The sequence below is a fragment of the Ambystoma mexicanum genome, chromosome 6p (genome assembly GCF_040938575.1).
Source record: "Ambystoma mexicanum isolate Mex_15411 chromosome 6p, UKY_AmexF1_1, whole genome shotgun sequence".
NCBI classification, from domain to species: Eukaryota; Metazoa; Chordata; class Amphibia; order Caudata; family Ambystomatidae; genus Ambystoma; species Ambystoma mexicanum.
The window spans coordinates 310,313,081-310,339,532 of record NC_090935.1 but is presented as its reverse complement, the minus strand read 5'-3'; the positions used below and the strand labels follow the sequence as shown (position 1 = coordinate 310,339,532).

At 44.3% G+C, this 26,452-nt stretch overlaps 1 protein-coding gene across 3 annotated transcripts in view; it reads left to right on the top strand.

Moving 5' to 3' along the window:
• ZNF532 (zinc finger protein 532) overlaps positions 1 to 26,452 on the top strand; it is a 484,821-nt gene that overhangs the window by 442,091 nt on the left and 16,278 nt on the right. For all 3 annotated transcript variants that reach the window (XM_069627063.1, XM_069627061.1, XM_069627062.1), the window contains exon 9: positions 5,753 to 5,918. In XM_069627063.1, coding sequence (XP_069483164.1) covers positions 5,753 to 5,918 — 166 coding nt within the window. The remainder of the gene's footprint in view (positions 1 to 5,752; positions 5,919 to 26,452) is intronic.

Here is a 26,452-nt window from a genome sequence, read left to right as displayed (position 1 = left end):
GGGAGAAAGAGACTGGAAAACCTTAAATATCCTATTTGGAACTGCATTTGGAACATTTAGCCATTAAGTGGCACATGAAGAACTTTATATCGAGGGGCGAAAACCTGGAACAGAAGCACCAGTGAGGCATCTTTTAATTGTTAAACCCTTATGTTTTTTGCTATAAATGTGGTAAGCTGGTATAGCATTTGGGACTTTCTTTTGATTCATCCTGACAAAAGTATCTTTTCCTTAAACCTTTTGAGTTTTAGGATAGAGAACTTAGCATTTTGAGTACATTTTCATTATTCTAGTTTTATTTTCTTTGAAGCTGGCCAATAAGTCAGTCTAATTGTAAGTCATAATACAAATCTTTGAATATGAGGTCCTAGAATGAAGTCCTACTTCTAGCTCACCTGACCCTGTGGTTTTGGTACAGTTATGTGCTGAGGAGCAGAGAAGACAGACCGAAGTGCGTGGGTGGCTGGGGTGCATTGCCTTCTCTGGTCTCTAGAAATGCATAGATATCCATTAAATGGGGCTGGCGTTATTGGTGAGCATGTTTGCCGGTGCTTCAGTGTTGCAGCCTGCTAAATAACAAGTTAAGCACGGGTAGGCTTTCTCAAAGAAGAAAGAGGAATGGCAATTCATAGTGGTTGATGTTGGGGAGAATTCTCAGAAATATGTTAATTCCTTCCTCCTTAGAGACCCCCAGCAACTTTGCTGGATTTTGAGGGCTTGATTTTTTTAAATGAAGAGTGTGACCCCTTTTCCCACTCTCTCATGTATTTTAATGTGATTTTATACACCGTTTCTTTTTGTCTTTTTGGTTGTGGAGTCTAACCAACTCCATAGGCATCCTCTTTTACAATTGTCACAAAGCCCCTTCAGTGCAGTGCCACAGGGAGGTCTTCCAGATTTCCCAAGGTTTAAATGCCTTCTTTGGGATCAACTACTGTTTCCCAGAGCAGTGGAGTGAAATTGACTTCACTTAGTCCTTTAAAATTCTAGACCCAGCACCCCCTATCTTTCAATAGAGTGAGAGTGCTGGAGGGGTTACTTAGTATCCCCTGTGTCTAGTTACTCATGTAGCATTTATATGTTACCCTTTCCTCTCAGAATGGCTGGTGGCAGTGGTTTTGTAATGAACTACCATGATTTATCCGGCCGCGAACTGTTCGCAGATCCGGTAACGTTAAATCACAGGAGCCATGTTTTTGAAAATGGCGCTGAGCCTCCTTTGTTAAAATGGTCCCCGGTCTTCTTTTTCTCGATGTTTTCTCTGCGCGCCAAACCAGGTTTGGTCTCTTTGTTCGTTTCGCCTTTGGCGGGCATCAGCAGTGAAGACCGGCAATGGCGCCTGAGTATCTGGAGGGGGCAGGAAGTGTGGGAGGTGCCGGAAACTCCCTGTGCTTAGTCTCGTAGGAGAACCAAATGCACTCTGTGGTGATTGGCTGGCTGACTGTCCGGCAAGGACAGCCGCCCTGCTGGGTGAGTGACAGCTAGGCTGGAATGAATGGGAGAGAACTGAATAAAAGGCGAGTCTTTTGGCTTGGAAGGCAGAGTCGACCACTGGACGAAGGAACCGAAGAAGAGCTTGAAGAGGATGCCTGCTGCAACTCCTGGACCCTTGGTTTGCCCGGTGAAGCCCTGCCGCAGTGACTACTTGATAAGTTTGCATTGACAGAGAAGCCCTGCAAGGACGACTTCTCCCTTTGAGTTGGTGAGTTTGATCAACTCCCAAGAAAGCCATCTAGACACCCATCTCGGAGCTGGTTGAATTTCCTCAGAGTTGCTGCAGGAAACCGTAGAGCCAGGTAGAAGGACACCAGATTGTGTGCGTTGCTTGTATGCTGGCCTAAAGCTTTTGGAAGATCCTCTGGACTCCCACGAAGCAGGACTGACCAAACCTGACCCCCCTCGGTCGAGTGCGGGACCTCAGATGTGAGGAAAGTCCACCTTGGCAGCCAGGAACCTCGTTTATTGCTATTTGCTGAACCGCAAGGAGCAGAAACGCGAAACAGCCACTGAAAGTAAAGTTTGCCAGTTGCCAGTTTTGACAGTGCCAGTGCAGTGCCCGAGTCCCCCGACTTCCTCCCTCTTGTCTCCACGACTGAGGCTCAGGTAGGAATTGTACAAAAATGTCGACCTGGGAATTGCGACAGCCGAAAATGCTGATTTAATCTTTTTTTTAATCCCCCCTTTACACCACATATATATATGTGGGGGGTTTAGAGTATAATATTAATATGGGGAGAATGCGGGGGATCTCCCCCCTGCATATGTGTGTGGTGTAAAGGGTTAAAAAAAATTCGCCATTTTCGGCCATCGCAATAATCACATAGATCCGCCCAGGAACAGTGAGATCTGCAGAGCTGCACAGGAACAGAAGTCTTCAGCTGCATCTTTTTCTTCTTTACCAAGGTACTGTAAAACAAGTCTAAGAGAACTTACCTCTTACTGTGGAAGTGCTTGTAACTTATGCAACTCACAAGTCTAACCAGCTTGTGGCCCTACATTTGATTCTTCATTTTATCAGACTTCTAAGAACTTGTGCAAAGACTTTTCCATTTGCTTACCTGAAGTGCTGCTTCCTATATAAAGACTTTTGCCCATTGACTTTGGCTTTGACCTATTTGAATTGAATGCCTCTTCTAAGTGCTATCTGAAAGTATTTGCCCTGCTTATGAATATTTGTAATTTCTTGTGTTCCAATAACCTTTGCCTTTTACCCACTTTTTAAGAGTGTTCGGAATGCCAACAGTAAGGTATTAATGTCCCCGGCACCCTTGTTACTGAAGTCACCTGTGGGTGTAGGTTGTGTCTGTGGGCCATCCCAAAAGGGTCTTGTCTGATTCAGAAACTCAGAGTATACAGTATTTGTGTGTATATTTGTGTGTTACTATTCTATTGCTCCCTTCTGAAGAAGGCTTTATAACTGACTGATAAATTATTAATTGTTTATGTAAGAAACCTTGAGTGTAAGAGTTTATTTGAATACCTGCAACTGTGAATCTTTGTGTAACTCCACTACTGCTCACATTTCCCCTCTTGAGATGAGCCTGGCTGCTCAACATGCCACCAAAACTGTGTAGTACAAGCTTATACCAAAGGTTGGGTTGCCTATACCTGTAGTCATGGTTGCTTGTAGTGTTCCCAGAGGGTACGGCATTCAAACGTTGTCTAATAGTTGAAAAATGAGAAAAGCGAAAAGCTTCAATATTGTAAATGTCCAGGTAAGTTGAGCACTGGCTAGATTGCCATTTTGCAGGCCAGTGGAGGACATTGACTATAGAGATGCTTAATGGGTTTTTAACAAAGTGAGATACAGATTTCTGCCTAGTCCTTATAACTTTGCGGCACTTGTGCCGTTCCAATTCCAAATGGAAATGGGGTTATGAGGATATTTAGTTTTTGATTAAAAACAAATGTTGGTTTTGCCTTTGAGTACATGTTATTAGCGAACTGATGAAAAGTGAAAGTCTATTGTATTATGTATTTGTAATTTATTTTATTTATAGAGCGCTTTAGTCAAAGCAATGATTAAAAGCAACAATAGTACAAATAACAGCAAAGAAAGTGAACAATTAGGTAAACAGAATTAAGTTTGAGATAATGACTGAAGCAGAGGGGAGGAACGGAGAGGGACAGGGAGAGGAGAAGAGAGTTCCAAAGTTTGGGAGCAAGAAGGGCAAATGAGCGTAAACAAGAGGAGGCGGAGGGTGGTTTAAGGACAGAAAGAAGAAAGAGCGACGGAGAACATCCAGGGATGTATAAAGAAACCAAAGAGCACAGGTGGGGGATGTGGGAGGGGGGGGTTGTACAGCGGCAATACCATGAATAGATTTGAATAGATTTTGAAAACAAAGCATAGAAAATGGAAAAGATAGAAATCGGATGAGAGAAGTGAAGCTGAGATAAGAGAAGGGGTGACATGGGAACGGGGCGGTAGCTGAAACAATAAGCAGATAGCATAAAATACAGAGCTCAAGGGGGTAAGATGAGAAGGGGGAGGACCAAGAAAAAGTACACAACAGTAATTCAGTTGGGGAAAAGAATAGTGAGTAGACAAAGATGCTAGGCGGCCTGAAAAGAGTAATGTTCGAGCGCTAAGAAGATTAGAGATGATAGCGAGCAGAAGAAGCAGTAGCAGAGAGTAGCAGAGATGTAAAGACGAGTCAAAAATTAGCCCAATATTGCGAGCAGAAGAGGAAAAAGGCAGCAAAGTAAGTGGAAAATAGATACCAGAGGACTGTGGCGAGGGAGAAGGGGAGGTGGAGGGAAAGTGGAGGATCTCAGTCTTAGTAGGATTGAGTTGGAGAAAACAAAAGGCCATCCAAGTCTTAACTGCAGATTGGCAAGAGGAAACAGTGCTGTGAAGAGAGTGAACGAGGGAAGAGAAGAAAAAAGATTTATCAGCGTAGAAATGACTTGAAAGATTAAACGAGCTCATGAGTGCAGAAAGAGGAATGGTATAGAGAAAAGAATGGGCCAAGGACAGAGCTTTGGGGTACCCCAAAAAGAAGTGACAGGGAAGAGGACAGTCAGAGGGATAGGATGCAAACCACTTGAAAACAGACCAACAGAGACCCAATCAGGAACAAGCAGAGAGAGGAATGGGCTGATCGACCGTATCAAAGGTTGCAGACAGATCAAGGAGAATAAGAATAGAAGATAGTTTGCTGTGCCTAGCAGAAAGAAATGAGTCGGAGACGTGTAACAGAGCAGATTCCGTAGAGACAGCAGGACGAATACCAGACTGTACAGGAGGAACAAGAAAATGAATGTGGAGATAAGAGGAGATCTGACCATAAACAACCCTCTCAAGAAGTTTAGATCAAAAAATGAAGGAGAGATATTGGGCAGAAATTAGATGAGAGAGAAGCATCAAGGGTATTTTTTTCCCAAAGAATTGGAATGATAACCACGTGTTTAAAGGGAGAAGGAAAAATAGAGCGTGTCAAGAATAGATTGTTAAGAGCTGTAAGAAAGGGATTCAGAGGTGGGTAGATGTAGGCAATGAGGGAGGAAGGAATTTGGTCTAAAGGAGAGGCAGTGGCGGGTGAGCATGTGCTAAATAAGCAGAGGTATCGGAATCTTGTAAGAAAAATAAATGAAGATCGAGATGGAGGGAAGAGCAAGGAGGAGAAGTGGCAAGAGAGGATGGTGAAGAATCCAGGAGAAAGGAAGGAGCAAGAGAAGGTATAGAAGGTATAGAGTTTGAGACAGAGGAACACATTGATGTGACCTGGCAGGTACAAAAATTGAAGATGTCAGTGGCTGAAAGATTAGATTAGAGGGCAGGCTCCAGAGGGCGAGGGGCAAGAATCGAGTTGAGCGAGGATAATGAGATAGTGAAAGAGTAAGCGAGAAAGTGTTTTTTAGCAGAAAGTTGGAGCGAATCATACGAGGAATGAAGAGAAGATAGAGGGAGCAGATCATTCAGTCAATTTGATTTCTTCCATCTGCTGTTGACTTTTCTCTAACAACCTTTTTCTTTGCTACTATTTTCCCTTAATAAATAGATGTAAAAAATCCATTCAATTTAAAATTTTGAAATATGAAGATGAACACCTTTCAATAGACTGAACATGGGAAGAAAAAGGATTTGAAACTGACATGGCTAATATACACTGGGAATCACTTGTGATTAGAAATACACTTTTATCAGTTCATAGGCTGTCACATTTTTGGATATTAACATAGAAATTAGAAATATGAAAATACCTGATCTGAGGATGAGCTTATGTGCTTCCTTTCTGCGTTTTTGTAGACCGCGTCCAGCTGTAAATGGCTCCTTCATGAAGCAGTCGATTTTAGAAAAGCAGATTGAAGTAACTGAGGATGTAAAGGAACCTGAGTTTGAAGAAGTGGCAGAATTGACAGAAGCATCTGAAAACACAACCTTAGATGAATCTGTAGAGAAAGAGGACACTCAAGTAAGCTTTTTCCTTTTTCATGCACATGTTGCATATGCTCATTAATATCCCATTTGTATTATTACTGCATTTTAAAACCTTTAATTGTGTCAGAGGTTTGGAGCTGGTGGATAGTGGAATTGGGGAGGGTTCATCTAGAAGATAAATGAACAATATTTAAATATATCTTTATATTTCAAAAGGCCTTCCTCCATGGGCTCTCTCCCTGCTCCCTCTGCTGAAGCCAGAAACCTTGGAGTCATCTTCGACTCCCCTCTCTCCAAGTCCCACTTTCAGCTCTTCCTTCTCAAAGGAATTCTTCCTTCTCTCACTTTTCCCCAGAAGCTCAGTGTTACCAGAGCCCTGGTTCCCTCTAGGCTGACTATTGCAATAGCCTCCTTCTGAATCTTCCTTCTTCCACTCTGCGACCTCACTACCTAATCCAGAATAGATCAGCAAGACGTATCCTTGGCCTCAAGCCCAGGGACCACATCTCTCCTGCCTTTAAAAAGTCTTCACTGGCTCCCGGTTGCTTCACGGATCAAATTCAAATCCCTCTCTATCATCCACAAGGCTATCTGGGGCTGGGAACCACACTATCTGCAACTCTCTCTTACTAAATGTTCCCCCTCTAAACCCCTGCACTCCTCTGGCACCAACCCTTTGTGTGTAAAGAGTTTCACTAAACAGAGGTCGGTCGCTTTCCTCAGCTGGCTCCCTTCTTTGGAACAATCTCCCCATCCCTCTTCATCTTGAGAAGAACTTTCTTAAATTCTGGAAGCTCCTCGAGACTTTCCTCTTCAGCTCCTCCCCCCAACCCCCTCGCTGTCCTCTGCTAATCTCACAGTTGCTTGTTTGGTGTATAGGGCCTTTATGCATCCTCGGAGCCCTGACCTCCCACACCAAACCGCCCCCAGCTTCTGTCTATCCTCACCACTTGCCTTGGCTCACTCTCCTCCCTGGAGGCTCGCACTTACCCTTCATTGCACTTCATCTGTTGCTCACCCATGAGCACCACTGCACCAATCCCATTCACCCTCCCTTCTGCACGTGTACGTTCTGAGCACTCACACAGAAAGTAGGTTCGTCCTCCCCCACTCACTGTATTTAATATTTTGAATGGATTGTGTCCTCCCACGTATTCCCATGTATTCCTTATTTTATGATATTTCCAATATCCAGCTTCGGGGAAATATTATTAGCAGAGAGCGCTGCGCGTCGATGCCTGTCGACTCAATGTCCCTCGGAGGCCTCTGTTTCGATGTTGACGTCACCAAAGGCATATATAGCACGCGCAGAATCCATTGGCTTCAGTTCCGTTTTTCTGCACTAACGCTTCGGATAGGGTACGCTTTGGTTCCTCTGTGAGAATCTTCGAGAGAAATGTTCGAAAATGGCTTTGTCATTGGCGTCTTCTACTCTGAAATCGGGATTTAAGAAATGCTGTGACTGCGGGCCGAAGATGTCCGTTACAGACTCCCACAGATTATGCTTATGGTGTGAGGACTGCCTGTCCATGACCTCGAAAGCCCTGAGAAAGCGCAGAGGGAACCTTGCCGCAGGTAGGAGGTCGGATTCCCATTGACTCTGTTGAAAAGACAGACATCGGACGAGTCGAACTGTTTCCCCTCGACGTAAAAAAAGTAAACTATCCCGTTCACAAAGTGGCACCCACTATTCATCATCGTCAAGGCGCTCGAAGAAACATCGCCATAGGTCGCCATCTTCGACGTCTTTGACTTCCTCTCCGGAACGGGTCGTATGTCCAAAAAAAACATTCTCCCCAGCTGAGCAGGAGACTTTAGGCTGAAGATGAGGAAAGTATTTGAGAATGTGGCCTTGACCCCCTCGAGTACTGTTAAAAGCCATGCTCAGGTCGAAAGACCCGATAAGCATAAGAGCAAGACCTGTGCACCTTCGGGCCCGGCAAGCAAAACACCTTGAGAGTGTTCTAAGGAGCCCTCGAGTTGAGAAAAAGTCCCTTCGAGGACTGAGTCGTCGGTGCCGAAAGAAGTGTCATTGACGCCTAATAGTGCCGAAAGACCATTCTTCAATGCCATCGACGCATCAGGCTTCAAGCGCCTCGATGCTACAGGCGTCAAAGTCGTTGACGCAGGCATCAAAGTCTTTGACATAGACGGTGTCGACAATCTCTGCACCTTTTGTTGACGAATATCCTGACACCATCGGGTATCATTGAAAAATCTTATACCCCTTTACCTAGGGCAGATTTTTTTCAAATCTTTTTCTTCGATTTATGAGGACGCAGAACAATCATCTGATGAATCAAGACCTTTTGGCCTCCAATATAGTAAGCCAGCAGTTCCTGAGGCACTAATATCTGAAGAGTCAAGGATAAAAGACCTTCAAGATTGCCTACAATAATGCAAGGAAAGGGGTGGGCCCTAGTGTGAAACACTTCCAGCTAATCGCTCTTAGATGTGGTGAGTTCGTTAGTTAGCAGCAAGGTCACGCGTTGGTGGAGGTGGTGCCCTCACCTCCTGTAGTAATGAGGAATTGAATCACTAGCCTAACGAGGACGGCAACCCAGCCCAGACCTATACAGGGTGGACAACCTCTTTACCACGGCCTGTACAGGAACTGACCAGCCCAGGACCGTAAATGGGCAGCAACATTATACAATAGCCTTGAAAAGGACCTTAGAGGTCGAAACGCATGTCGGCTGACCATACAAGACTATATGTCATCTTTACCCCAATAAAAAACCAATTGGGTCTCACACAAACAATCATGTTGATATTCATCTTTTCTACATAAGCGCAAGGTATCCGGGACTCTGCCTACTAATGCCTATATAATATCAGTGGTTTGGACACCTCTCCAGATGTAGAGTTTGGCAGATTAGAGCCATCTGATCATGCAGAAGTACCCTACAGGCAGTTAATGTAGAGGGTCGTTGAGAACATGGGATGGAGTAGACCAAGCCCAATTTTCATACAAGATTATCTGACAGATATTCTGGACAGGGGACCTCAGGAATACCTAATTGTTCCTTTTCATGCAAGTTTGCAATAGCGCCTAGTATAGCGCTAATATGCACAGATTTGCCTGGTTAAGGAAGTTAGGATTTTCTCCAGATGTACAATCCAGACTGCTTAACATGCCCTTTGACGGCACAGACTTGTTCGGTAGCAAGGCTGATGAAAGTCTGGAGAACCTGCAAACTTCAAGGCAGCAGGCAAATCCCTTTGTGCTGAGATTAGACAACCTCTAAATCGCCCCACGAGTATGCCCTGGAGGGGTAGGTCCTTTCGTCACTACTCCACATTTGGAAGAGGCAGAGGACAGTCGGTTCAAAGAGGCCAAAGAAGATTTATCTGTGGTGGATGGGGAAGAGGTACTAAGACCACCTTAGCAGCAGCTACTTTGCCATCAGCCACTGCATCAGCCGCCCCATGACCTCTCTGAGGACTTAGTTCACAAGACCCCAGTGGTTGGCAGACTCTCACAGCATCTGATAGAATGGCAGGCTATTACTTTAGATGCATGGGCTTTGGAAACAATTGCCCAGGGTTACTGTCTTCCCTTTCGAAAAAAAGCCTCAGTCATCCACCAGGGAACAGCTCTTTCGAAGCTCCAGATCCGCTCCTTGTGCAGGAAATATTAACCCTGCTGGAGAAAGGTGCTATAGAACTAGTACCTGTAGCGGAGAGAACAAGGGTTGGTACTTTCCGTACTTTCTAATTCCAAAAAAGGACGGAGGATAGAGACCCATCTTAGACTTAAGAGACTTGAACAATTTCCTCAGGAAGGACAAGTTCAAGAAGGTTACCCTTTCTCAGATCTTTCCGACCCTCTAGCTTCAGGACTGGATGGTATCATTGGACCTTCAGGATGCTTACTTTCATGTGCCAATCCATCACAAGCACAGAATGCACCTAAGGTTCGTGGTTGGCGGTTCTCATTATCAATTTCGATTCTGCCATTTGGGCTGACTTAGGCCCCAATGGTTTTCACCAAGTTAATGGCAGTGGTGGCAGCAAGTCTCAGGTGGGGGTAATTCATGTCTACCCCTACCTAGACAATTGGCTGATCAGGGCACGTTCTCCCGAACAGGCCCTGAAACATCTCAGCTACACCCGTCAATCCCTTCACAGACTGGGCTTCTTCCTCAACTTCAAGAAGTCTCACATGATACCATCCCAGAAGCCCCTATTCATTGGAGCAGTCCTAGGTGCATCCCTGGGAAAAGCCTTGCCACCAGAGGTGAGGGCTGAAGACATTCTGCAGATGGTCACCAAGTTTCAGAGTGCCCAGCGTCCCCCGGACTTCGACTTCCTGAGGTTGCTCGGTGTTATCGAGAATTCTCATAAATGTGCCAATTCCCTTCACCTTAGTGACCCCATCAACTTTGCTGGATTTTGAGGACTTTATTATTTTTCCTGGAGAGAGCGTGAACCTTTGTTCCCACTCTCTCATGTATTTTGATGTGTGTTTTGCTCTTATGTACTTTGATTATGGAGTCAACTCCATAAGCATCATCTTTTCGTGTGTGTATCACAGCACCCTCAGTGCATAGACACAGGGAATCCTTTTAGGCTGTCCCAAGGTTTAAACACCTCTGAGATGAACTGCTGTTTCCCAGAGAATGTAAAGTTAAATTGGCTTTACTAGTCTTTTTAAATTCCTAGACCCAGCACACACTATCTTCCAATAGAGTGCTGGAGGGGTTACCTAGTATCCGCTATGTCTAGAAAAACATGTAGCAGTCAAATGCTACACTTTGCTATCGAAATGGCTGGTGGCTGTGGTTTTACAACGAACTACCATGATTTTTCCCGACCGCGAACACCGGTAGCTAAAAGTCACGGGAGCCATGTTTTTCAAGATGGCGTCTGAGCCCCCTTTTTGTTTAAACAGGTCCCCGTCTTCTTTTTTCGCCATTTCTTTTTGGAAAGGTCCGTCTGGAGTTTGTCTCTGTGCGCCAAACAAGGTTTTGTCCCTTTGTTCCTATGCCTTTGGCGGGCTTCAGGACTGAAGACCACCTCTGGCGCCTGAGTGTCTGGGGTGGGCAGGAATTGAGGGAGGTGCCCGAAACTCCCTGTGCTTAGTCTCCTAGGAGACCCAAATCCACTCTGGCGTGAGTGGCTGACTGACTGTCCGAGAAGGACAAGCCACCCTGCTGGGTGAGTGGCTGCCAGGCTGGGATGAATGGGGGGAAACTGTTTAAAATGTGAGTCTCTTCGACTGAAAGGCAGAGTCGACCACTGGAACGAAAGAACCAAAGACGAGCTGGAAGAGGACGGCTGCTTTGACTCCTGGACCGGTGGTTTGCCCGGTAAATTCCTGCTGCAGGTCCGAATCGCCAAGTTCATCTCGATAGAGAAGCCTTTCAAGGACGACTTCTTCCTTTGAGTTGGTGGGACCAATCAACTCATAAGCCACTTGGACACCATTGTCAGAGCTGGTTGTATTTTCCTCAGTGTGCTGCAGGAAACCGAATAGCCATGGAGAAGGACACCGGTTTGTGTGCTTGACGACAGACACCGGAATCAAAGGTTTGCGACCAATCCCTGTGCAGTGCAGGTGTCCCATGACATCCTCCCTCTTTTACCCACGACTAAGGCTCAGGAACAGCGAGATCTGCAGGAACTGCCAGGAACAGAAGTCTTCAGCTGCATCTTTTTCTTCAATCTCAGGTACTGTGAAAACCCGACCGAGTGAACTTGGCTCTCACCGCAAAAGGTGCGTTAACCTTTGGCAACTTGCAGGCCTAGTCAGCTTGTGACCCGACATACACATCTGTCTTCTATGAACTACTTCTGAGAACTTTGGCAAAGACGTTTCTTTTTAAATACCAAACTATTAGCACTGTTTAAGAGTAACTCTATTATTCGTTATATTAACTTATGCCTTTTTGCTCCTACTTCAAATGCTCTGAATGCCATTTTGCTCCTCCTTCAAAGTAGTTTAAATGCCTCCGAACCGGATAGTGTGAAGTACTGTAGTATATTATCGTGTGATATTGATTAGCTCCTTTTAATGTTTTCTAACTGACTGTGTCATAAATTAATAAGTGTTTTACCAAGAAACCTTGAGTATAAGAGTCTTTTTGAATACCTGTGAATATAGACCTCTGTAACCTCATTGCAAGCTCACATTCCCTCTTGCGATAAGCCTGGCTGCTCGGCTCGCTACCAAAAACTGTGCGGTACAGACTTATACCAAAGGCTGGTTTTGCTTACACCTCTAGTCCTAGTTGTGTGTAGTGGTCCCAGAGGGTACTGCATACAAACTACACACTGCCTAACACTCGGCCTCATGGCATCCTGCATTTTTCTGGTGCCAGAGACGCGCCTGAGAATGAGATCTCTCCAGTGGGCTCAATGTTCTCAATTCGCAGACAAGATGTCGGACCTCCTTCAGATCCCAAACAGAGTCACTCAGGATCTCCTGTGGTGGGCCTGCAAGGACAACATTTTAAAAGGAGAACCATTTTGGCAACCATGGCCGGAGATAAAGGTAGTAACAGACGCCTCACTCACAGGGTGGGGAGCACATACCAACAACCTGACAATCGGTGGTCTCCATCTGATTCCAAACTACATATCAACCTGTTGGTGGTGAGGGCAATCAGACTAGAGCTGAAGGCCTTTCTGCCATATGTGTGGGGGAAGAATGTCCTGATACTGAGACAACACGGTGGCCATGTGCTACCTCAACAAGAGAGGTGGTGTAGGGTCGCTACCACTGTGCAGAGAGGCAATGCAGCTCGGGTTCTGGGCATTTCAAGAAGGAATGTCCCAACCGGCAGTTCACCTAGCCAGAGTGGAGAATACGGCAGCGGATGCTCTGAGCAGGCAGAGCACAGTCTCCCACAAGTGGGAACTAGCTCAGGAAGTCCTTCAAGAGATCTTCACCCTTCGGGGAACCCCTCAAATGGATTTGTTCACGACCAGTGTCAACCGGATGTTCAAACTGTTCTGCTCCAGTGAATATCCCCCTAGTGGAGCTCTAGGAGACACGTTTGTGGTGGACTTGGAGTTTCCACTCCTGTATGCGTTTCCTCCAGTGCCCGTCATTTCTCATGTGATCAGGAGGTTGAGAACGTTCAGGCAATCCCTGATCCTAATTGCCCCGGATTAGGCCAGGAGGACATGGTGCCCGGACCTTCTGGACTTGTCCATCTGCCCTGCAATACGTCTTCCACAGAGAGATGATCTTCTCTCACAAGAAGGTCGGGTTTTCCATCCAGAGATCAAGACACTCCGCCTTCACGCATGGTTTCTGAGAGGCTAAGATACAAGGATTGGGACCTCCTGGATGACAGAGATTTTGCTTTCGGCTAGAAGGCCAGCAACTAAGTCTTTGTACCGAGGCTCCTGCAACAAAACCTGCAGCTGGTACAGAGATTAGGATGTTGATCCATTTACATGCAATACACCTATGGTGTTATCCTTTTTGTTACACCTAACTAATCTGAGGGTCCAGATTGGTACTATTAAAGGGTATCTTGCAGCACTTTCTATATTTAAGCACATTGCGGAGGAGGTATCTTACTTACTTCAAAATTCTTCTAATAATACAATTCCTAAAAGGATTGACAAATGTTTTCCCGCCAAACAAAGTCCTGGTTTGGGATCTCAACTTGGTGTTAAAATGTATGATGTGTGCTCCTTTCGAGCCTATACACTCTTGTCCTTTGAGGTTGCTAACCTTAAAAAACATCTTTTTAGTGGTCATTACATCTGTCCGAAGGGTGAGTGAACTTCAGGCTTTATTCTGCAAGCCTCCATATGCTATTTTCTGTCCTTAAGGTGAAACCCACCCTTTTACCCAAAATTGTATCTGAATTCCATCTGACTCAGAAAATAACATTACCATCATTTTACTCTCCTCTGCACCCTGGAAAGGAAGAGGAGAGGCTACACAGGCTTGATCCTAAACATGCACTAAGTTTCTATATCACCAGAATGGCAAGACTAAGGCAAGATGGCCAACTGTTTGTTGGCTACACAGGCCACAAGTTGATTATGGCAATCACTAAACAGACTTTATCCAGATGTATAAAACTGGCAATCGCTGAATGCTACAGACTGGCGGGAAAAGATCCTCCAGTGGGCCTTCGCGCTCGTTCGATCAGGGGCATGGCTCCTACATCTGCATTACAGAGGGGAGTACCAATTAAAGAAATGTGTGCACTTGCCACATGGTCGTCCGTGCACACTTTCACCAAACATTACAGTTTAGATTCTTCTTTAAGCCGGGAAGGCTTATTTGGTAAGGCAGTGTTGCATTCTGTGCACGCAGGCTTAAGAGAACTCCTGAATTGTCATGCAAAATTCTGAATCCCTCCTCCAGGAATACTATAACTGCTTTGGGAGTCTATCATAAGATAAGGAATACGTGAGTGGACACAATCCATTCGAAGAACAAGTTACTTACCCCTGGTAACGTTCTTTCAATTTTTTTTTCTTTTTTTTTTTAAATGTTATAGTTTAATTTTTAAACTTCATTTGTCTCCAGTTTTCCAAGGTTTCTTTTTAACTTATTACAGGTTTGCCAAGACTTAGAATTTCTTGTAGAATATGGCATATTGTCAAGATAAGTTTTTGCGATTTGCAGTAGAGCATCTCCATCCATCTCTCTTCTGTCTCCATTATTTGCTCTCTGATCTTATAATGGCTGCCGAATCTAGATCTTTTTTCTGAGAGATCGTTACATTCCATTTGTATGTGGAACAGTGTTTCAGATTTTTGAGTGTCTGAACAGAAGTGGCAAAAATGTTCTGTTGGAGCGATTTGTCTGGTGTTGGCTAGATGGAAGTGTGTTGGTATGGTGTTCGTTCGGACTTTCAGATATATTGCACAGATTTTGGCATCCGGAAAGATGGTCAGGTAGGCTGGTAATTCGTTAATGGGTCGAATGTCTGTGTCACATTGTAGGTTGAGGGTGTATTTTGTTTTTTCCTCAAGGGTTTTTATCCAGTCATTTTCCATTATTTTTATTTTTGCATGTTGACGTCGCATCATAAGCATTTCATGTGAGATTTCTTCTGTTTGCATGAGTTGATCCAGATTGCCTTTCCACTTATCGAGGATTGTGTTGTTCATTGCTCCGTCGTGGAACTTCAAGATTTGAATTGCTGGTGTTTTCTCATCGGTGAGGAGCTTGCGATATAGGTCTAATTGTTTCCATAAGACAATTGAACTGATGGACTGCAATGCTATTTCTTGTCTGATCCTAGGCATTGGAAAAGATGGTGGCAGCTGCAAGATTTTACGCCAAAAGAGTGCTTCTAGTTTTGTCCAACTATAGTCTGTTGCGTGTATCATGGCTTCTGTTCCATAGACTATTTTCGGAATCACCTTTTGCTTGTAGTATGTGGTTATTGGTTTGAAAGAGTATTTGCGCTGGATCATACAATCTTGCCTTGCCAGAGATTTAATCCGTTGTTCCAGTTTCAGAGTCCACTCGTTTTCGGATTTGAATTGGTTTATGTGGATGCCCAAGTATTTGAATATTGTTACTTCTTCAAGCCGATTGTCATTTAAGTGGATTTTTAGTTGTTTTCCGTTGTTATTGGTTGGTCTGGACAGTTGCATGATTTTTGTCTTTTTTGTATTAATGGTGAGTTCATTAAAATTCATATAGAGGCTTAGTTGGCTGAGGCTGTTTTGTAGACCTGATGGTGTCTTGTCCAGGAGAATGATATCGTCCGCATATGTCATGATTGTTACCAGTGTTGAGTTGATCTTTGGGGGATTGAGGGCATCGGACTGTAGATGAGTCTCAATATCTGCAGTAAAGAGATTATACAATGTGGCTGCTAGAGGGCATCCTTGTTTTAGACCATGTTCGGCTTTTATTTTTGGTGTTGTATGACCTTCTCTTGTAAGTCTTATTGCTATGGTGGTGTTTGAATAAAGTTGTTTGATTGGACCTAGTATGTCGTTAGGACATTCCCATTTTTCGAGTTTATTCCAAAGTTTTTGCCGGGATATCCCATCAAAGGCCATGTGGAGGTCTATGAAAGCCGCGTAGATTTTTGTTTTGTTGTGGATTGCTTCGTGTTTTATCAGATTTAGCAATAGTAAGTTGATGTTTGTTCTGACATTTGGGGTGAAACCAGTTTGTCTTATTGTGAAGCGCTTTGTGTAATTTGCCCACTGATTAAGTTTTTTCAGTAGAATCGATGCGAACAGCTTTCCTAACGGATCCAGCAACGCAATTGGGCAGAAATTTGTCGGGTCGTCCCTCGGACCTTGTTAATGGATAGGTACGATGGTCGCAGTTTTCCATGATGTTGGTATCTGGTTAAGCTTATTTATGAGCCTGATGATGTTCCTCATGAGATTGGCCCATGAGTGTGGATCTTTCTTTATCATTGCATTCAATGTTCCGTCAGGGCCTGGAGCACGAGATGTATTGAGTTTTTGGATCATCTCAAAACATTTCTTGATGGCTGCAGTTTACTGTCCACTTTATATTCTGTCTTTGTGAATTTTTTCCAGTTTCTGATGGCCGAGCTTTGTATATTTTTGTGTAATGTTCAATCCATCGATGTTCAGTCACAATTCCTGTCAGTTTTTGCTGTTGTGCTGTGTTGTTGTTCAGAAGATTCCATAGGTCTCGGAGATTGTGTGTTTTGTAAGTTTCTAAGATTGCTTCTGCGTCTGCCTGTAGTAGCATCATTTTGTGCGTTTTGATCCAGTTTCTGTAGGTTTGTTTGGCCGCTTTTATTTTGGCAAATGATTCCTTGTCTTTTTTTTCGTCAATTGCCGCACTATGTTTCTCAGTGCCCTTTTCCTTTCAACTAGCTCCTTGTTGTAGAAGTGATGGTGAGTCTGTAAGGTTTGCTGTTTAGCTGGTAGTGAGGTTGAAATAACCATCCGTAGTTTAATTTCTGGTCGTCGGGTAGAGTAGTTTGGATAAATTGTCTTGTGAGTGAGCTTGTTGCTTGTTGGGTTATGCAAAGTTTTTTCCCAGCTGTGCAGACTTCTAGCCGGGTAGGATGATTGGGCTGAGGTTGGCGCGGCATGTCTTGTCCATGTACGACAAGTTGGTTGTGATCGCTCTTTGTTGTTGCAATTGTGCTTGTTGTTTGTACTGCTACTCTTAGCTCTTTGGAAGGATAAATGCAATCAATTATGCCGGATGATTTGTCTCGGGACCAGGTAGGAAGGGGCTTGCCTGTTTCGTCTTTAGGATAATCAATAGATAGTAGGTTACGGATGCTGGTTTCTTTGATCCATTTTTTGGCACGAATTGTTAGTTTTTCGTTAGGAGTTGGTTGTCTGTCTTGTTGCCAAAGGTGTAGGTTTAGGTCGCCACATAATATGAATTCAATTCTTGTATGTTTGAGAATGAGGTTGTCAACTGTTAGAAAGACATCGTCCAAAAACGCTTCATTGTTGATTGCCACTGGATTCCAGTACAGATTCATGATTGCAATTTTTTTTTCGTGTTTGGGTGTCGTAGTAGAGTCTAGGCCTTCCTTTGTCGTTATTTTTATGACTGTATTTTGTATCCACGGGTTGATGTTTGTTGTGTGCAGTATTGACCATGTAGGGTCAATCTTGATTAGCGTTAGTAGACCTGATGAGGGTCTTCCTTTGGTTCTTGTTAGGGCTGGGTTTAGGAAGGCTAGAAAGCCGTTGCAGCATGGAGTAATGGAAAGCCAAGTTTCTTGAAAACAAATGATCTGATATTAGTCGAATTCGGGTGATGGGTCATTAAACAAGTGGGAGTTTCCCCGTGTATTCCATGAGCACAGGGTCCAGCTGTTTAATATGTCGGTTGATGGTTATGAGATATTGCTCAGCTGTGTGGAGTCTGAGAAATTTAGGCTGTCTTCCGATGCATACTGACGTCTGATCGGACGATCGTTGTTGTAGCTCATCCTTGTTTCGTCTTGGTTATGTATGCTCTCTTCTAGGGTATGCTGCCGTCTGACTTGGCGATCGCCGTTGTTGTTGGTGGCGTTATTATATTCAGTTCTGAAGTTATGGCCCGCGGTCTTCTTAAGGTGGTCAGACAGAGTTGGAAGGTTATTTGAGTGGTTATAGCTCTTGTTTGACTGTTTTCTCAGATGTTCTTGGTTGAAATTTGATGTGAAAGCATTTCTGGGGTTTTCCTTTCTGGTGATATCTTCATATTTCGCTTTGATGTCAGGTGTACAGCTAAAACCCAGCTTGTGTAGCGCGTCTTTTGATGTTAAGATTTGCTCCATAGTTATATTGTTGTGCAGTTTTAGCAATATTTTATCGTTGGAGTTTTCGTCTACAAAGATGACTAGGTCGATGTCTCTGGAACGTACTTGGATGAGGTTTGGGATTGATTGGAAAAGGATTGGAATATTCGCTCTGTTTAGGACCAGTTTGGTAGGCCTCGTAATGATGTTTTCTATTTGTACCATGTGGCACTCTGTTGACTGAATTGGGTTCAGGAATATTGGTTCAGATAGATCTGTGCGTTCTCTTGGGTGTTGTGATCCAAGGTTTCCTTGTGTTGGATGAATTGGAGAGTGCCTGGTTCCGGTGCTATTGCTTGTTTCATTGAAAAGCGAGGTTGAGGAGATTTCGTCATAGGTTGACTGTTTGCTTGGAGCGTCGATTGAAATGGTCATTGATCTGTCTGAAATTTCTTCACACGAGATTGTGTAGCTGACAGAGTGATTTGGTTGGTATTCGTCGATGACTATTAGACTTGAGTCATTTATTTGATTTTTCATTTTCATTTTTTCTTGCGTTGGTGGGTCCTCATGCGTCGTTAGGTTGAGTAGATCGTCTGATTCCATGCTTTGGTCCTTGCGTATTGGCGCTGTCGGAGCTACTGGTTTTTTGTTTGGATTTTGTGCTGGTGGGTCCGGGTGTTGCATTCCAGACTTTTTATGTTGATTTTTAGTTGTTTTTTCTGTGGTTGAATTTTTGGATGTTGTTTCTGGGACCAGTTTTGGTATTGACAGGTTTCATAGAAATGCTTGTGACGTTGTTTGCTTTTGAGTGCGTTTGGTGGGTTTCTTTGCTGGTTCTTTGTCGGTTTTCTTTGCTGGACCGAAGATCCCGAAAGTATTGCTGCCGATCGTGGTTTGTGAGTCGTTTCAGTTTTGTTTTCTCTTTGCACGCGTTTAATGGATTTGTTATTTGGGTCGATGAGGACGTTGAAGGTTTGCTTGGCGTAGATTTAGCTTGATCAAGGTTTAATTTTTCTGGTATCATGCAAAGTAGTGTATTTTCTTTTGGTGTGTTCTGCGGTAAGGGCACTTGTTGTTGATGGTTTCTAAGTAAGGTCATAAGTTCTTTTGTAAGTTGAATCTTTTCTTCCTTGTCGCCTCGGGCTATCTCAAAAAGTCTTTGTTGCCAGATGCAAGATTGTTCTGCTTCAGAGTCTAGTCGCTTCCCAATTGTATTTATTAAGTCTTCTGTGTGTATTTGCTTGGTGTGGATCATTGCCAGGAGAGTGGCTTGATCTCGTATGTTGTCTTTTATTGCTTCGTGAAGTTTAAGGAAGGGTACCATGGATTGGGACATCACTGCTAGCAGCATGTTTTGTAGTTCTAACATTGATGTCGGAAGTCTCTGGTTTTGATTATCGTCATTTGGAGAGAAGTGTTTTCCTGAGTCTCCAGATATTGGGGTAGGGTAGTTTGTGATATTTCCTTGCGCCGCCGTATGAAAGGATTCCTTGGCGTCGTACTCAAATTGGGTAGTTTTTTGTTCCTTTTTTATTTTGAGATGTAAAGGTTGTGGTTTTCTGCATGGGCTTTGTTTTCCATGGGATTCGCAGTTCTGTTGGTTGGGATTTTTTGGTAGTGGCGTCGAAGTGCAGGATGGGGTTGCCAATTGTGTAGGCTCACTGAAGATTTCTTTCCTTCTTTCTGCACTGTTCATAATGGACTCTATTTCAGCGATGTCTAGAGATAGACGAGGTGCTTTTCCTGTCACTGTGTTCAGATGGTGTTTGAGAGGTTCAGTTAATATTTTTTGAGCTGTGTGGGTTTGTAACCACTGTAGTTTGGCCTGTTTCACTTTTTCTTTTTTTGTCATCGCTGTCGTCAGCACTCTCGGGGTATTCGTTTGACTTGATTGTTTAGATGGTTCTTCGTTGTCAGTTTGGTTCTGAGTAGCTACTGATATTTCAGCTGGTGGGAGATTTGGCGTTTCTGTTGGTCGTGTGTCTCTAGTTGGATCGTTGACATCGACTGTTGGCGGGTTAGGCTGAGTTTTTGCGAGGATTGGATCTGCAGTTATCTTGCTCCGTTTGTTTATTTCTTTTATTTCAGATTGCATGTCTGGTTGTTTGTTAGCTCGGACGATCTCATTATCCTCTGTGTGGATTTTACAGGTTGATTGGTTGGTTTGATCTTTTTTTTTCTGTTAGCTGATTTTCAGTTTGGTACCAAGTGGTTGGGATTTGTAAGTCTTGAGCGCTTTGATTTCCTTGGTTTGTTTGAATCAGCTCTTTAGTTTGTCCACAATCTGGGTGCGGTAAGAGTTCGCTTATGCTTTCTGAAAGGGTCTGTTCTATATCTTCCAACTGTTTTTGTATTTCGTTGTCTTGAATTTGTAGTTCTGAGGTGTTATGGGTTGGTCGATTTTCGGTAACAAGTTTGTTAGAGTTCTTCTTTTGGAATGCCTGTTCCATTGTTGTTTGTGAGGGATCTATGTGCAGCTTTCCTCTGAGCCTTGTATTTGGCCGCATGGTCTGTTTTTTTTGCATTGAGGGAGACCGGTGGTTTCCTGTCGTCTCTAGTACTCTTACAAGTTTTGATGTTGGGAATGTCTCAGTTTGCATTTCAAGGTGAGTGAGTCTCTTGGTGCGATGATAGAGGGGTTATTGTGGGACGAGGTTTCTTTGTTATAGCAACCGGGACAGGATCAAAGGGGTGTGAGCCCCCGCAGTCTCCTGTGCTCCGGTGGGTGCAAGATCGTGTGAGCACTTTAGATGAAGCAGTGCAGACCAAGTCGTCGGAGTTTCTTTGTTGGAGCGCCTAGGACAGGATCAAAGGGGAGCAGGCCCCTGCAGTCTCCTATCTTCCGGTTAATTCAGATGGTCGCTGGAGATTATTTGTTGCAGCACAAAGATCTGGTCAGGATCAAAGGGGGGAGAGCCCCTGCAGTCTCCTGTTTTGGTAGTTTTGTTGTTATAATAATATACTTTCAACTGTGGTGTTTCCGTTGGTATGGGGTAAGGGTTGGCAGGATCAAAGAGGAGAAAGCCCCTGCGGTCTCCTGCCTTTTGTTAGTTGGTAAGGATCTTAGTTCGGCACCCCAAGGAAATCGCTTGTGCTGTTGATGTTGTTGTAGCAAGGAGGTCTCTTGTGCTGTTAGTGTTTTTGATGTTCTTGCAGCGAGGGAGGCACATGATGCAAGACAGAGAGGAGGTTACTCCCTGTGTTCTCCTGTCTTATGAAAAGTTTGGATATTCTTTTTGTGGCACAGGAGAGTGAAAAAAGAACCGGGCGCTTGCTTGCTTGTATTGAAAAATCACTGCTTCTTTTGTTATGAAGCAAGGCTCTTTATGTAGCACTTTAAGTTTTCAAGGAGGTGGATTTTTGGAGATGTCCTGGTAAATTCTTTATTGTGCAAGATTCTGTTTTTTTCTTGTGTGAAATTGTCTTGAGTCAGAATGCAGCGCTGCTTGGATGGGCACTGAGCAGTGTCCCAGATTCGGGTCCTTCAGCTGGTGATGAATTGCCTTCAGTGAAAAAGGGTTGCCACTAGATGGAGCCGGCTTGCTCGTGACTGCAGGATGGAAGGGCGCAGCTCACAGGGAGCCTCGGTGGAGAGCTGGAGGTCGCGGGAGATCAGGCACTGCAAATTGTGCGGAAGGGGAGGATAGGCGCGGAGGCGGGCAGGGTCTCCTAGTGTCAGTCGCGCAGGGGCAATCAGAGAGGCCCGTGGCTCATCCGTCCGCAGTCGGACCACCATCGCGCAGGGCCTGCTGGCGCGAGCCGCGCAGCAGCGAGCGGGCAGGTTCGCGGCTCGTCCGCGTGCAGCTTGCTCGGAGGAGCCAGCGAGCGTGAAAGGAAGGCCAGGCTCCAAGAGCACGCAGGTAAGGGTTGGCGGGCGGGCTTGTTTTTTCTTGTTTGTTTGCTGTGCGGGCAGGAGAGTTCTAACGTAAAAAGGCAAAGACTTGCAAGGACGGGAGTGTGGAATCAGCCGATGGGAGGGAGAGGGGGGGCTGACAGGACAGGCTTTAAGATGCCGTGAGTGTATTTCTGGATAGGGTGGGGGAGCAAGGGAAGCGGCGGGCGGGTAGAAAGGGGAGGTGTTGCCACTCACCGCGGAGCAGAGGTTTCGCCAGGTATTTGAGACCAGTCTCAGGGAAATCTCTTGGTGGAAGTCTGTTGTTCTTTGTTGTAGATAAAGCGGAGCAGCGCCGCGGATCCTGCAGAGCCTAAAGACCAAAATACTCTGCAGCAGACTCCGCGGCTTCCTGGGGATTATGAGTAAAATTGCCAGAGATAGAAAGGGGACTGGAAAAGTCTTCTGTGTTCCTGGAGCAAAGCAAAATAGAGTCCTGCAGTATCAGTATCCAAAAGACTCTGCCGTAGACTCCGCGGCCGCTCCGCGGCTTCCTGGAGATTATGAGTAAAATTGCCAGAGGTAGAAAGGGGACTGGAAAAGTCTTCTGTGTTCCTGGAGCAAAGCAAAATAGAGTCCTGCAGTATCAGTATCCAAAGGACTCTGCAGCAGACGCCGTTCTTTCAATTGGATGTTCCTCCCACGTATTCCTTATCGCCCATCCCAACCTACCCCACAGAAGAATTTCCTTTGCTATTGCAATTTGCGCTCTCTCAGGAGGAGTAACTGTCAGGTATGGGAAAATCCTACTTTTGTCAAAACTGAACTTAAGCCAATGGACGCTGCGCGTGCTATATATGCCTTGGGTGACGTCGACAACGAGACGGAGGCCTCCGAGGGACATCGAGTCGACAGGCACCGACGCGCAGCGCCCTTTGCTGACAATTTTTGCCAAAGCAGCTAAGCTGGATATTGGAAATTTCATAAAATAAGGAATACATGGGTGGAACATCCAATAGAAAGAACGTTACATGGGGTAATTGTTTAACATCCCCTTGTCCCCTTCCTGTTGCCCTGTGGGTGCTTTGAAACAGTATTTGCTTCCTGTATAAGCACCTAATAAGCAAACGGTAAATAAATAAAAATTATATGTTTTTTTTTTTTAAAGTCAAGAGGTGTAATTACGAGTTGTAAACATGCAGCAATTTCTAATTTTTTTCTCCATTTTGGAGTACCAGAGCACTAATGGGAATATTTTATTGCTATATGTGGTTATTACCACATGGGTTATTTAGCGCATGCAGAAGTGCTTTTGTAGGGCTGACATTGCAGGCATACAAAAGCAGGCATTAAAGGAGAATTTTGATGACAAATTTCACAGAGAGTAAAACATACTGCATTAAATAATGCTGGATGTAGTTCTACTGTCATCATACTATCAGACCCAAAGTAACTTGAATACTCATACATTACAGATCGTATTTCTCAAGTCAACCTCGTAACCCTCAAAGGTCCACATCCTTTTCATTACACATGCAATTATGTAAATAACTTACATGTGCACTATCCTCACTTTTTTCCCCTTTCTCACATCTTACAATTCAGGTCGGTAACCAGCTCCTTAACATTGGTTGTACAAAAGTGTCCCTGCCAGTGTTCAACTCTTTTCCCTTTGCACTTCATATGTTTTTTATTGCCATAGCTCTACACGTTGTTGAAGATCTAAATCTTTATTGGGCTTGTGAACACATCCCAGAAATGGTTGAGTGTAGCCAGGCATGTCCTTTCAATGGCTCTACAATGTATTTCTGCAGGCTAATTAGATTGAAACCACGTTTACCAAGTCTGATCTCAGGCTGCAGGGAAACATTTCCCTTACGCGCCCCCTCCCCACAATCCTCCTATGCCGGGGACACCCCAAAACCCCCATAATCTCCCCTGTTCTCCCCCCACTACTTACCCTGTGTTCTACGGGGGCCACTACCGGCTCACTCTCCTTACTCCAATCACACTGTCACATACATACACATACAACAACACACACAACTAACCCCTAGTCCCACTCCCTACCTTCCACATCCATATTTTGCTACTTCCACGTTTCTGGCTGATTTGTTTGAGGTGACCAAACCCGATGTATCTTGCTGCACAGTGACCGATTTCCGGTGAGTTTGCTGCGAACAAATCGTTGAACAATTCCAATCATTCTTATTTTATAAATTATTTTTCCAAAGGCCAAAATATTCTGCATTCGTACGAGACAGTCATAGCTCACTGCTATGTTTTCTTCCATAATACCGCCACATACTGCCAAGCCTCCGGCTGCCATTATGTAATCTGCTACAGTGGGGTGTGTGGTGTCAGAAATGTGAGGCTGACAACTTTGTGAAGGTTTTTCAACAAATGCCATATTATATAGCCTCACTATCCATACCCTGACGCCGATTTCCCAGCATAAAATAATCTAAAGGAAACTCTAATAAATGATATTTGTCCCTCAAACTTATACATACAATAGATAATTGAGTAAATGCATGGCAGTTCAAAGACAACAAAATAATATAACTAAATTTGTAATCGTACCACCTTATATCCAGGGCGAATTCCCCTTCCCCAGATTTAAGCAGGATTCTGGTTGACAGTTCGAAAAAGAAAGAAAGAAATCCTAATTTGCAACAAAGTGCCTACACAGTTCTTTACAACTTCAACGTGTCAATAGAAAGTTCATACACTTCAGTGATTCAACAAAGAAAATGGAAAGCTCTTCTTCCTGGAACAAGTGTAGGATTTTTCCTCTTCAGATAAAAGGATATTTTCTCATTTCATCAATAACAATAATTGTTAGGTAAGAATTTCACAGAACTGGTAAATCTTCCTGATCTGGGTGAACTCCAGAACTTTCTGCTTTACTAGTGGTTTTTTTTCCATAATACCTCTGTGCTGGGAACCTTTTTCCACACTCACAGAATCTTTAACTCTTTATGGGTGTAATTTTTTTGGACTCTCGATAGTGTCTTTTTAAAGTTATCCTCTTAAACAACTTATTGGCAATAAGTGCCTGTTGTTGCTGGGTTGCCCTAGGGGCTGCCCTTTTAACTTTCTTTTGCTAACCTTGAGAGAACTACAAGTAAAGAAATACTGACAAGGATAGGATCTTGTTCTGTTTCTCCCTTGGCCTTGGCAACGTGAGTTTATACCAGCTTTTATTATATGTTGTACAAAGTATGGGCAAAGGTTTCACAACTTATGGACCTTTCATTAGCCCCCTTTTGCCGTTGGGAATATCTGTTGGATTTGTATTGCCTTGATTTTAGTCTCTCTTGGCTTGGGCAATGCTTTTAGGTATTATTTCTTAATAATAACGCCACATCGGGTTGTTGGGTATTCCACAAACTCACACACTTAAAGTTAGTAATTTGGTTTTGTCATATAAGGCTTTAGCTGCTTTTCAATAGTTCGGTATTCAAAATCACTTTTAGGACTGTTGGGGAGAATTTGCATAAATGTGCCAATTCCTCCCACCTTAGAGCCCTCCAGCTCTTTTGCTAAACTTTGGGACTTTGAACGTTTCAAATCAATGTGTTTTCTGTGTTTATTTCTTTGGTTATGGAGTTATAGGCATCTTCTTTTTATTTGTGTCACACAGCACCCTCAGTGCAGTGGCACAGGGAAACCTTTACAGGCTTCTCCAAGGTTTAAATACCTTCTCTGGGATAAACTACTGTTTCCCAGAGTAAGTAAAGTGCAGTTGACTTTACTAGTCTTTTGAATTCCTAGACCCAGCACACCCTATCTTACAATAGAGTGCTGGAGGGGTTACTTAGTATCCCCTGTGTCTAGATACTCATGTAGCAGTCAAATGCTACCCTTTTCTCTCAAAATGGCTGGTGGCAGTGGTTTTGCAACGAACTACCATTTTTCCCAACCGCAAACACCGGTAGCGTTAAATTGCGGGAGCCATGTTTTTCAAGATGACGTCTGAGCCCCCTCTGTAAAAACAGGTCCCTGTCTTCTTTTTTCACCATTTCTTTGTGGAAAGGTCCTTCTAGAGTTTTGCTCTGTCTGCCAAACCAGGTTTGGTTCCTTTGTTCATTCGCCTATGGCGGGCTTCAGGAGTGAAGACTGCCTCTGGCGCTCGAGTGTCTGGGGTGGGCAGGAAGTGAGGGCGGTGCCAGAAACTCCCTGTGCTTAGTCTCCTAGGAGGCCCAAATGCACTCTGTGTTGATTGGCTGGCTGACTGTCCGGCAAGGACACCCTCCCTGCTGAGTGGGTGACAGCTAGGCTGGAACGAATGGGAGAGAACTGAATAAAAGGCGAGTCTCTTGGCTTGGAAGGCAGAGTCGACCACTGGAATGAAAGAACCGAAGACGAGCTTGAAGAGGACGGCTGCTGCAACTCCTGGATCGTTGGTTTGCCCGCTGAATCCCTGCTGCAGGATCCGAATCGGCAAGTTCACCTCGACAGAGAAGCCCTTACAAGGACGACTTCTTCCTTTGAGTTGGTGGGACCAATCAACTCGACACTAAGCCACCTGGATACCAATCTTGGAGCTGGTTGTATTTTCCT